The sequence below is a fragment of the Pseudophryne corroboree genome, chromosome 2, assembly GCF_028390025.1.
Source record: "Pseudophryne corroboree isolate aPseCor3 chromosome 2, aPseCor3.hap2, whole genome shotgun sequence".
Classification (NCBI taxonomy): Eukaryota; Metazoa; Chordata; class Amphibia; order Anura; family Myobatrachidae; genus Pseudophryne; species Pseudophryne corroboree.
This window is the reverse complement of record NC_086445.1, coordinates 395467051-395480501: the sequence shown is the minus strand read 5'-3', so window position 1 is coordinate 395480501 and position 13451 is coordinate 395467051. Positions and strand designations below refer to the sequence as shown.

Here is a 13451-nt window from a genome sequence, read left to right as displayed (position 1 = left end):
CGTTGGGCGAATTCACCAAGGGCCCATTTGATTTATTGATGTGCACACTTGATGTGCATAGTCTATATACTTCAATTCCGCATGATGAAGGTCTTGCAGCAGCAGCACAATTTTTGAGGGGGAACCAGAATTATAGGGGTCCTGACTTAGAGTTTGTGTTACAATTGCTTTCGCTAGTATTACATCGTAATTATTTCTTGTTCGACTCTCAGTATTATGTTCAAACTGCCGGGTGTGCGATGGGATCGAATGTCTCACCGACCTATGCCAACATTTTTATGTTCATTCAAGAAAACAATTTGTTTTTCAGTCAGTCAGAATTCATGCAGTATACTAAATTGTTTTTACGTTATATTGATGATTTGATTGTGTTCTGGTCAGGCCCACAGGAAGATTTTTGTTCTTTTATCGATAGTATCAACAATACCCAGGGGCCTATTAAATTTACTTATAGAACAAGTTATCAAGATATAGAATTTCTGGATGTTAAACTGACCAATCAGGGTGGACAGTTGGTGACGTCAGTTTATACGAAACCAACTGACCGCAACACCCTGCTTAGATTTTCCAGCCACCATCCATCAGCATTAAGAGCAGGGTTGCCTTATTCGCAAATGTTGCGTGTGGCTAGGATTAATAGTGATAGAGCTGTGTTAGAACGACAACTTGAGGACATGGTTTCAAAATTTATTTGTCGGGGATATCCTGAGAAATTATTGTTAGAACAGAAACATAAGGTGCTCAATCTCCCTCGGGAAACTCTATTTGTTCCTAGCAACCGCAAAAAACATCAGTCTAATAAAATCATGTGGCCTTCCTTGTTTACAACAAGTAGCAATATTACAGCTCAAGCCACTAAAGCATTATGGCCTATTATTAGCACGGATACTGAGCTTAATGCTTTGAGGAATAAGTCCCCTATGGCATGTTACCGCCGTGGGAGAAACATCCGCGACATGGTTGTGCGGACCGATATTTCTAAATTTAAAAACGAAACTACAAGAATGTTGTCCAGACGTAAGGCAGGGTGCTATAGATGCATCAATTGTGCCACTTGTAATCATCTTGATGTTGGCAGTTCATTTAGACACCCACACAGTGGTAAATATATCCCAATTAGACATGTGGTCACATGTACAACCACTTTTGTCATCTATATCATTCGATGCCCCTGTTGGTACTATTATGTGGGGAAAACCATTCGCCAATTTAAAGAACGGGCCAACCAACATCGTTCTGCCATTCGTGCAGCATTAATTTCTGGTAAAAGTGAACAACCGGTAGCTCAGCATTTTGCTGATAGAAAACACAGCCTGGCTAGTCTTAAGTATATGATCATAGATCATCTCCCTGAATTTAAACGGGGCGGTGACAGAAACAAACAGTTGCTTATTATGGAGGCAAGATGGATTGTCCGGCTGGACACTGTTGCCCCACGGGGCTTGAATGAAAAGATTTGTTGGAATAGTCTTACATAAGAATATATACAACCGTTGTGTTATCTACTTTCCTCTCTTTCATGTAAAATTAAAGTATACCTTGAAGTCAATGTTTAGAGTAATTATAAATACATACTTTATGCTGTAGTTTATATTATTAGGGTATTAATGTCTTTACAGCCCTGCTCTTATGATGGGATACATGATTCTCTGCTTTTATACACTGGTGTTCCAGTGTTGTTTTTAATTTTGTTTTTAATGTAGATGCTGCACAGGGGTCACTCCGATTGCACTGACAACAGGTGACGTGGGCTGTATACATTCCAAGGATGTGGCTACATCTGAGAATGTTATGGTAACCACGACCGTTGCCAGGAATGCGTCGTGACGTGACTTAGCCATGCCCCCTGTTGTGATGATGACGTGGTGCGGGCCGTCGAACACGCAGACGCGGCTGCGTCTCGGGTTTCCATGGTGACCGCTAACGTTGTCATGACGGCGGCGGGACGCGGTGGAGACGTGCATACGGATGGCGTCTTTCTCAGGCGTCCGGCTGCTCGGGCGGGCGTGTGCTGCCGTGCAGGTGTGAGTGTTTGTGTCATTTACGGGTCTTTATAAGGGTGGTAAGTTACTGGTCTATGCATGTTCACCATTTCTCTTGTATGTGATTTCTGTACATCCTGATGAAACGTTGATGTAAACTTTGGAACTTTCTTTATTGGAATACAATTTCTCTGTTGCAAAATCCTATGAGTGCCGTCCCTCTTTTTGGAACTATATATATATATATATATATATATATACATACATACGTACGTTTACACACACTCAATTATTTCAGGATCAGACAATAGCTACTAAACATTACTAACATTGTTTGAAAAAGCCGATTCTCCTCTATCAAGACCGGGTGCCCCATGTGTGCGCAGACAAGTATGTGGGAGATGGGGCCAATGTGCCTTACCCCCATCTATGAAATGCATTTTTTTCTGTAGCACTGGGCGATATTGTTTGGTGATCACAGGTGATCAGACCATAGCAAACATAATGACACCTGTAAATGTGGGATTACTTACATATGTAAGAGGGGACTCCTCTCTTTCATATGTGAGCGACCCCACGTTTACAGGTGTCATTATGGGTGGGATTCCCAACCATATATAAAAAAACATCTATTTTCCGTAGTGCATGGTAATCACAAGACAATAACTATTTGTGGGACACATAATGTGAAAGAACAGACTCCCCTCTTTCTAATATGGATGCCCATAAGGTTGCCGGTGTGATTACGAGACAGTAAGTACTCAGGGGACCCATCAACTAAAAGAGGGAACCCATCTCTTTCTAAAATGGGTGCCTTTGACTTTATGGATGCTAGTTTGCTGGCGACATACCCCATCCCTGATCCCTTTGTTTTTCTGTAGTTCAGGTAGTTTTGCCTGGCGATCACTCTGATCACCTTCAAACAAGGCTGCATCTACCACTTTAGGTGCTGGGTTGGGGAGGTAGAGGGACTTAAAGTACACCCCAACCACCCCAGTCCTCCCACCTCCTGGCAATACTTTTTTTTTTTTTACTTTAAAATGACCAGCTCCCCGACCTATGGAACTCCCCACCAGTGATTGCAATTGGGAGGCATTTGTTGCTAAGGAAGAATGAGTGGGACTCATCCTCAGCAGTTTTAAGGTATATGTGGATGATGAGACTTCGTAGTCGTCCACGGCCAGTGACAGAAAATGTCAGCTGACCTTCTTCTTTTTTTTTTTCCTTTTTCTTTCTTCCTGTTCTTGTTTTAGCTTTTTCTACTGTATACTTATTACTGTTTTGGATATAGTTTGCACATCTTAGTGGAAATATTTTATACATCTCTCCTATTCAGTGCAAGTAGTTTTTAATACAACAAATGTAACAAAAAATCTGCAGTGCCTCACTCTTTTGGCTTTTCCATGCTTCATTTAGTTACAGTATGTTACATCTCCCAGGCAATGGCATTGTCAGCATGAATATACTGTAAAATTAGCGATGTGTATAGAAACAGGCCAAAATCATAATAAAATAAATTTCCATCAATGAAGCCTGGATAGGAGAAGTTCATTAAAACTCATGTTATCTCATACTTGGGGTTCAATCCAATTCGCTGCGATATCATAGCAGCTGCAAATCATCAAGACAGGGGCAGCACAAAATTTGCACAAAACTGCTCGCCACCTAATAGAGGTGCTACCAATTTTGTGCAAATTGTGGCTGATTCAAGCCCGCAAAGGATGCGAGATCGGATGCCGGTGTTTAAACGCCATTGCAACGGCACTTTGCACTCTTCGCAGCTAATTGAATTGACCTCTTGGTGTCTCAGCAAAAAAGTCCCCTTGTTTTAAAGTTAGTTTTAAAGATAGTTTGCCACTTTTGCAGGGGTTCTTACAGACGTGGACAAATGTGTGGTACCTTTCCATGAAATAACTCTTCTCTGAAATAGCTTGAAACTTACAGTACAAAAGGAATTGGCATTCATCATTGTTTATTACATATTTAGAGGAAATCAGACTTAACATTTGATTTTTAGTTCAACAACATATTTAAACAACAAAACCATTGAGAATGGCATGGACACAAAGTTATGGGAACATTAATCTAATATTTTGTTGCAAAATCTTTAGAGGCCATCAATTGCAATGAAGCGACTTCTGTATCTGTCAACAGGTAGTTTGGCCCAACTGCTCCAGCTTTCTCAGGTGTGATGGGTGCCTTCTCCAGTCTACATGTTTCAGGGCCACTTCAGAATAGTCCACTGTTTTGTTCTTATCCATTCTTGGGTGCTTTTAGATGTGTTTCCTGTTGGAAGACTCATCACCTGCAAATGAGACAAAGCTTTCTGACACAGGGCCTAATTCAGATCTGATCGCAGCGGCAACATTTTTCTCTAATTGGCAAAACCATGTGCACTGCAGGGGGGGGGGGGCAGATATAACATGTGCAGAGAGAGTTAGATTTGGTTGGGTTGTGTTCAAACTGAAATCTAAATTGCAGTGTAAAAATAAAGCAGCCAGTATTTACCCTGCACAGAAACAAAATAACCCACCCAACTCTAACTCTCGCTGCACATGTTATATTTGCCCCACCTGCAGTACACATGGTTTTGCCCATTATGGAAAGATTTTGCTGCTGGGATCAGGTCTGAATTAGGCCCACTGAGCAGTATGTTTCACTCCAAAATCCCTTGATATTTAATGGTGCCCTACACAGATTCAAGGCACACTGGGGGTCATTCAGACCCGATCGCACGCTGCATTTTTTTGCAGCCGTGCGATCGGGTCTGAACTGCGCATGCGAGTGACCTGCAATGCGCAGGTGTGTCGGCTGCCGTCGCCGGGCAGCGACGGATCTTATGAAGAAAGTGATCGCAAGAAGATTGACAGGCAGAAGGCGTTCGTGGGTGGCAACTCACAATTTTCTGGAAGTGTCGGGGAAAAACGCAGGCGTGCTCGGCCGTTTCCATGGAGGGTCCCTGACGTCAGCAACATCCCGAATCGTCGCAGCGGCTGAGTAAGTCCTGGGCTGTGCAGAAACTTGTGCAGCTCACTGCACATCCGATCGCACGCCTGCAAAGCGTTTACCCCCTCCCCTGTAGGTGGCGATTACCTGGTTGCAGCAGTGCAAAAAATAGCCTGCGTGCGAGCAGTTCTGAATTAGGCCCTCTGTCTCAAAGGCAGAAAAGCAGCCGTAAAGCATAACTTAGCCTCCTCTATGTTTCACAGTAGGTAGTGTTCTTTTCTTTAAAACCTCCATTGTTTTGTCTATTAACATAAACCTCGTGATTTGCCAAAACGTTCCAGTTTTGACTTATTTGTCCAAAGCACATTCCCCCAGTAGCATTGTGGCTTGTCAATATGCATTTTAGCTAATTCCAGTCTGGCTTTTTTATGTTGTTGTTTTTGTTTCAAAAGGGGAGTCCTTCTGGGACTCTTCTTTCATGAAGCCCTCTGTCTGCTCAAAAAGTGTTGGATGGCGCAATCAAGTTCTGATGCATCTTGACCTGGGAGTTCAGCCATTCTCACTGTGCTTCGCTTTAATTTGGGGTCACGTTTTGTCTTGTGGCCATGTCCAGGGAGGTTGGAAACTTAATAATAATCCAACTGTAGTCACAGAAACTTCAGGCTGCTTGAAGATTGCCGTATAGCCTTTACCTTTAACAAGCGTGTCTATAATTTTCTTTCTGATCTCATCAGGCAGCTCTCTCCTTTGTTTCTCTGCTCCATGTGCAGTGTAGTGCACACGGTGATGCCAAACAGAGTGACTACTTTTCTCCATTTAAATAGGCTGAATGACTGATTAGAAGATTGAAGATGTTGTGATGCTATTTCAAGAAAACCAATTAGTTTGAAATATCAGTATAATCCAATTATTTTATATCTTTTCTAAAGTGTACCGACAAATCTATCTTGATAAAGCTTGATACATACTCTTGGAATATAGTTGCAAATTATCCATCGTGTTTTGAAAAATTTGTACATTTTCCCTCCAGTGTGATCCTTGCCTAGTAATTTCTTAAAGCATGGGCAAATAGTTTAGCAGGAACTATGCATGTGAATAGTATAGGCTACAAGGGCACTTAAAATGTGTGGGCTTAGGGGGGAATTCACTTGGCAGCGAATACTTCACCCGGCCAACTTTGCACGGCAGCGGGATCTCGCACAAAAGTGTTTCCTACACCATAGGGTAGCGAGCACTGTTGTACAAATCAAGCATTTGGCCGACCTGGCAAAGCATGAGAGACGGGGTGGCAATGAATTCACCCCTTAGGGAGAATATGGTCAAGCTGGGTAGGAAGTTTATAAGTGGATAGCAGCGTGGAAAAAGGCTTTGAGGCATGAGGGAGAGATGGTAATCGGAGAAGAGGTGAAAGTCAGGAGAGCATCATGTCAGCGGTAAAGAAGACTAGAGCGGGTAACTTAGAGAAGATGATGTACTCTGATTTTGGAGTTTGTAGCATTGGGAATAATTGCCAAAACTCTAAAAATGAGAACCAAGTCATTTTCCAGACTTACTTTGCATTGCTAAAACTGTGACTCATTGCTGATAGTTCCATGTAACGATGGCCATACTATAGCAGAAAGTAATGAGAGGTGAGCTGTACTTGTTAACTTTATTGTTCTTTTACATTGCAGTATTTGGTGGTGTGATCTGTCGCATGTACCGCTATCCTACAACAGACGGCAACCACCTGCGGATACTGGAACAAATGGCTGAGAGCGTCCTCTCATTGCACATTCCCAGACAGTTTGTAAAGCTCCTACTTGAAGAGGATGCAGCAAGGTGAGATAAAGGCTATGGGGCTGATTCAGAGTTGGAACAGCATTGTAACAAATGCCCTTGAGCCGTTGCTGTGCACACACTGGGACGACTTTAGTGAAGGGCGGAATGACCGTGTTCCGTCCTTCATTTGTACAAAGAAGGTCACTAGCGATGTCGCTATGTTTGACCTGCAGCAAATCAAATCTAGCGACCGCGGGAGCGTACAATCTCCCGTACCCATTATGAAACTGCAAAAGGCCCAACGTCGCTCCAGTGTGTACACAGTTTGAGGGTTACTCCGAAGACCGATGTTCATGATCCGATGCTGCGTATTCGGACACAGCAGCGAATCGGACAGGAGGTGTGTATTTGCATGAGATGCCTCCTGCCGCATTAGCACATCTCGGAATCAGGGTCTATATTACTCCTCAGCAGCAGATTATTAGGTTAAGAGGAAGCTAATTAACTACACAAGCAGATGTACCTCACAGCTAGGCTTCAGAAATGCAGCATATACAGCATATGAGATTTGTGTACAATAGTAGAGCAGTTGTCACAGCAACACCCATCAGGTTCTGCCCTAAAGATTTGGGAAGAGTGGCAGCTGTCTGTAATGGGGGAGAGATAATATTTTACTTTATGGTATGGCTGTAGTGGAATATAGGACTAATGAGCAATCTATGGGTTGGGTAAGAAATGCCGGTGGTTGGGATGCTGGCCGTCACATGACCGATCGCAGCATACAGACAGTGAAAATCCTGTCATTGGATGAGGGTAAGTATTTTACCCCTCCCCTATCCCTAACCCTCCAGGTTGTCTGCTACGCCTAACCCTCTGAGGGTGTCAGCTGTGGCTAACCTCCCCAGTGCCTAGTCCTTACTCCCAACCTGATACTCACCTTTGGGATGTTGGAGTCCTGCTGACCGTCTCCTGAGTGGTGTTGGGATACATGACCGCCAGCATCCCAACTGCTGGGATGCCAGACACATCCCCTATGGTTACCTTAATGGTTTGGGAGTAAAAACTTTAGTCTTGATGTTTTAGTGGTTGTTTAAAATGAAGGTTTTGCCTGATAAGGAGTATAAATAAACCTGCAAGGTTTCCTAGCTGGGCAGCAGGTTGTGAACTTGCTGCTGAGCATATATGCAGATACAGGTTTTCATGTCTCTGTGCAGGTGAATCTGCTGTAAGCCAATACTTTCCTCACTGCTCACAAATGAAGCTGTGTACTGCATGCAGTCCGAGGGAAGAGGGTTGAGAAATTCAAGAATATTTATGGCAATAGAAAATACCGTATTAGCACATTTTCAGTAACTGACTGTGGTTAATCATATCCTGTTTACCATGCATCGGCAGTCATTTCTGTAATCCAATATTACACATTACCAAAGTAATAAATGCTTTCTGTATTATGTGCACAGTAATGATGCACAGGGCCGTCTTATCAGCAGTGTAGGCCCCTGGGTAAAGCAATGCCCTGGGGCCCCTACGCATCCTCTAGTGGTAGGGGTTGCTGTCTGTGGCAGCTTTGATGTCCTGCCGGCAGTAGGGGGTGCTCTATATTCTGCTCATCATGCAGAACCTGGAGCAGTAATTTCTGCTAATTACTCCTTTACTGCACAGATGTTGGGAGAGGGGGCGGGAGGGTGAACACTAAACTGTAGAAGAGAGCTTTGGGCTGAATGAAGGGGCCCCGGTACATGACTTCCACGTAGTGGGGTTTTAGTACGCAGGGAAGGGGTGGATAGTGGAGTGGGCTTAATATTCATCATTTTCTTGTGGGAGGGCAGAAATAGATTCCTTGAGATAAAAAATTAGAGAGTCCCACCTTTCAGGGGGACTTGGGGATCAGAGTTCAGGAGCCAGAGCAATCCACCGACTAAAATATAAAACTGCATACCAGGCATGTGGAGCTGGAGCAGGGACCAGCTGCTGGAAGGCTGATATCTCTGGTTCTGGGCATAGTAGAGACAAGCTGCCAGTGTCCACTGAAAGGAGAGAGTCCCAGCTACTGGTGTATACCCTCAGAAAAACTAAGTCAGTCTAAAGGGGGGTACTCACGGAGCGATCGCTGCTTAAAATCTAAGCAATCTGACTAGATTGCTTAGATTTTATGCACGGTCGCTCCGTGTGTAGCCCCCTCAGCGATAGCGATGCGCAGCCCCGCGCATCGCTATCGCTGCTGCTAGATTGGCCTGCATGCAGGCCAATCTAGCGGGTCGCTCACTTCACCCGCTGGGTGAAGTGAGCGGCCCCCTCGTCTCCCCCCGCACGCTCAGCACAGATCGCGCTGTGCTGAGCGCCGGGAGAGATGTGTGCTGAGCGGTTCGCTCAGCACACATCTCTCTGACATCGGCCAGTGAGTACTGGCCTTTAGTCAGACAGAAACAGAGATACAGTATCTGGCTTGGAAGAACAATTAACAGGCTCAGATGGTATCCACTGCTTTTGAAGTTAATATCTCCGGTTCCCCAGGGCCGATTTTCCAAAATCTCGTACCCCTGGAAAAAGGGGATCCTCAGCTATCAGCCTAGGGGCCTTATACTACTGGGGCCCTTGGGCAACTTCCCATTGAGCCCATATGAAAAGACGGCCCTGATGATGCATGATATATGTATCAAATAAGTCCCGGCACATACCATATCAAAGTCTTTGCCTTTACCATCCCACAGTACACCAGTGCTCATCTGACCCTCACTTGATTCAGCAGCACAGAGGACACCTCCAAACACTGCCACCATGCAAATTGGTGTGCCCACATATTGTGAACATGCGTCCTGCCATCTGATCAGTAATGTACACAATCCTCACTCACTCCACATGCAGATTGGTGCTGTCATTAACCTGAACACAACATGGTACACCTTTCTCAGCCCCACTTTGATTGATTTGCAGGTATTGCACGTTTCAGCGTGTTCATGCGATTGACCACAGTTTGGCATCGTATACAGATTCAGAGACTCGCACACAGATAGACAAGTGTCACATATCAAATTGATCAGCACATCCACCTATCTGCATCGCGTTGCGAACTTGGGACTAAGATACATTTTAGGCAAAGAGAGTCATCTGGCACTAGCAGAGTTTCACAGGACCTGAGCGCTGAGAGGGTCTCTATTACATAACTGCAGCAATGATGTATGAGGACACATCCGTACAGTATACACACACGCATAAAATATACACACATACTGTATACATAGGTACATGAATTTAGTTATCTTCTCAATCTGATAGTGAAATATTGTTTATTACAGCACTATAGCCAACGGAACTGAACCCTGACATTACACTGATAAAAGCTAGTTAATTTCCTGTGTGGTCAGCGGGTGTGTTTCTGCCTATTCCGTTCCATCTCTGCCTGTCATGTCTTACACAGGGTGTGCGAGCTGGAAGAGCTGGGGGAGCTGTCTCCATGCTGGGAGAATCTTCGCAGACAGATAGTAACTCAGTATCAGACGATCATATTAACATACCAGGACAATCTGACCAATCTCCATCAGTATAAAGGTGGGATGAGGAAACTTGGTGCCAATACGTTATTGCTTACTACCAGTATACAGTATGCACACATATGTTTATTCTCAGGGCAGGCGTTTCTTTATAGCATGTATGCAGCATTTTTAATGTTTTATGGATTTTGTAATAAACATATTTGATGCTTCTGTTCAACAAGGGTGTCCATAAGGAATAGCAGACAGACTAACCAGACAATAGAAGGGGAAAGAATAGGGAAAAATGCAAAGGAGCATTTAGGCCGAGGACACAGGGGAGTAACATAGCACTGTATAATGTGATAACAATGTTTTCATTCTTCTGTATACTGTAGTATTTCTAGATCCTTCAGTAAACATATCAAACATCACAGAAGGGCTTTCAGATCTGTTCATAGAGATTCTTTCTTTGAAATAACATTATCTCTCCATGAAAGATTAATAAGCCAACAGTAAATGTTTTTCCCCAGGAGATCTGATTGCTAGGAGAACATCCATAACTAAATTTCGGACAACCTGTTCTTTAAAAGTTTGTGCCGTATAGTCCACAGATCTGATCATTAAGGGGTTCTATGTACTAAGCCTTGGAGAGTGATAAAGTGGATGGGGCTAAAGCACCAACCAATCAGCTCCTAACTGTCATTTTGTAAGCCTAGCCTGTAACATGGCAGTAAGGAATTGATTGGCTGGTACTTTATCTCCATCCATGTTCTCTCTCTCCAAGGCTTAGTACATAGAACCCCTTAATGATCATGTACTGTACCAGCTGCAGGCTTGCTCTCCTTCACTACATACATGAACACACATTTGCATATGATGTGCTGACATCCAGGTAGCGCTTTATAAAGCTGCATAATACAGACAAGGGTACATAAAAGAACAGGATATAAAATAATCCAGGTAGCAATAATATAAAGGTATTATTATCTGCAATTAACTCTTCAGGGCTAATTTCAGTTATGCACTTAAGGTTCAGTAGTTTTGTAGCATTTTTCTCAATATTGTGTTATTAAATGGCTTGTGTGGGTTTTTTTTTCTAGGTGTTTCTTTTAAAGCAAGCAGCCTAAAAAGCGATAAAAAATTAGAATTTGTTCCTACCAATTTACACATTCAAAGAATGAGGGTTCAAGATGAATCTACATCAGGTATCATGTTTGTTTTTTGTGTTTTAGGAAGATCACATTTACTAATCATTTCCCTATTATATAAACGCTATAGTATAGAAATAGCTATGTTTGCATCCTCTGTTCTTATAACTGCGAAGTTACACAGTTGAGTCATTACTTTTCTGCTGAAATATTATGACTATGGGCAAGGTATAAATGACAGCAAGTACCATGTGTACAGAACGTTAATCAGTGACGTGCGGTGAGCTCAGTGGATGGGGAGGCACTGGCAGCTAACCCACCCCCCCATAGAGGGGGGAAAAAAGTGTAGTGCCCCACACATCACTAAAACCAGCAACAGGCAGAACCAGCCAGGGAGGGGTAATGCCATAGCAGGGGAGACATTAATCAGCTCCCCAAGCTAGTCAGCCCAGTGTTGGAAGTCCTCGGAAAGTGGGGAGCCCAAAAAATAAAAATGGGGTCCCCCCTCCCGAGCAACAACCAGCACTGGGCTGATAGCCCAGTGCTATGCCCCACACCCCTGGTGGCGGTGGGTGCGGGGTTCATTGTATGTTAATATTGTTCTTTACAGGTGGCCTACAGATCCCAGCAAGCCTGCCCCAGCATGCTGGAATTTGGAGAACCACAAGTGCCAGCATGCCCGGACATAAAGGGCTCGCTGGCACCTGTAGTCCACCTGTAAAGAAAATATTAAGATAAAACACCTCACCTGGGGGCGGCTGCCTTTAAGCTCTTTTGCATGGCCGCCACCTTCCCAGGGCTTCCGGCGTCTTCACTTGGGGGGGGCTGCCGCCTCCCCAGGGCTTCCGGCATCTTCCGCCGGCGTCTTCACCTGGGAGGCGGCAGCCTCTTAGCGCTTTTGCATGGCCGCCGCCTTCCCAGGGCTTCCGGTGTCTTCACCTGGGGGGGCGGCGGCCTTTAAGCTCTTTTTTGCATAGCCGCCACCTCCCCAGGGCTTCCGGCGTCTTCACCTGATGGGCGGCGGCTGTTAAGCTCTTTTGCATAGCCACCGCCCATCCAGGACTTCCACGGCATCTTCTTTCTTCAGGGGCTCTTTACTGCTTCTCCTCCGCCATCGGACTGACGCCGCTGCCTCGCACTGACTTATATAAGTCAGCCGGAGGGGGCGGGCCGATGACGCAGCGAGCCGTAATTGGCTCGCGGCAGCCATCTTGAATTTCAAAAATGTCGCTAAGGCGCAATTTTTTAAACTGGTACCGCTCCGCTGCCAAAGTCTGCAGAATGGCAGGCAGGGATCTTGGATCCCTGCCTGCCGCTAACACTCTCACCTCCACCGTATCCCGCCGCCCGCACCTCCGTCGCATCCTGCCCCCACCGACGCCCGCATCTCCGGCGCGCCCACACAGTGGTGACAGCGGATCCAGTGACGGATCCGCTGGCCAATCACTGTGGCCTCACTGACAGAGGCGTGCTTTCATGGGTTGAAAGCACATCCCTGTGTGAAAGCGGCACTTCTAATGTATTTCCTATGTATATTCAATGGGCTTTTACTGCCCATGGCTTGGCCAAGCCCCCGCACGCCCCACGCTTCCACACCTTTTCCATTGACAACGGGAGACACCACGATCGGTGCTTCCCAACCCCATTTAAACAGTAATAATGATTAGATTAATACAAAGAAGATACTTATGACTCATAAGTATTTTCTTTGTATGATTTTAATCATTAATGACAGGGGAGGAACTGACTGTACGTCCCTGAGTCGTTAATGTATTTATGAGCTGTGAAAAATCTTGTAGCACCGTGTGTTCACAGGCTCCTTCTGAGTTATACTGTCCTTTCATTTCCAGGGTACTTAGACATGGGCCAGAGTTCAGCAAAAGTGTGAACTTGGTGGGGCTGAGTGACATTCTAAAATAGCAATTAGGCAATTGTATATGGGAGTATTCAGAAGATGCCTATTGGGTTAACACATTCAAATTAAAATAATAACCTCTCCAATGTAACAAATTTTACATTAAAATTCTACTATATTGATATTTTGTGATTTATGTGTCAGCAGTTTGGAGGAGTCACTCCATTTTATTGTAGGACTGACGTCCAAAGTTTCTGACTTGCACTAGTTTATCCTTGAAAAATCA

At 44.6% G+C, this 13451-nt stretch overlaps 1 protein-coding gene across 4 annotated transcripts in view; it reads left to right on the top strand.

The window, feature by feature from the left end:
* The window catches only part of INPP4A (inositol polyphosphate-4-phosphatase type I A), a 266919-nt gene that overhangs the window by 186852 nt on the left and 66616 nt on the right, over positions 1 to 13451 (top strand). For all 4 annotated transcript variants that reach the window (XM_063953338.1, XM_063953341.1, XM_063953340.1 and 1 more), the window contains exons 10-12: positions 6602 to 6749; positions 10108 to 10238; positions 11263 to 11367. In XM_063953338.1, coding sequence (XP_063809408.1) covers positions 6602 to 6749; positions 10108 to 10238; positions 11263 to 11367 — 384 coding nt within the window. The remainder of the gene's footprint in view (positions 1 to 6601; positions 6750 to 10107; positions 10239 to 11262; positions 11368 to 13451) is intronic.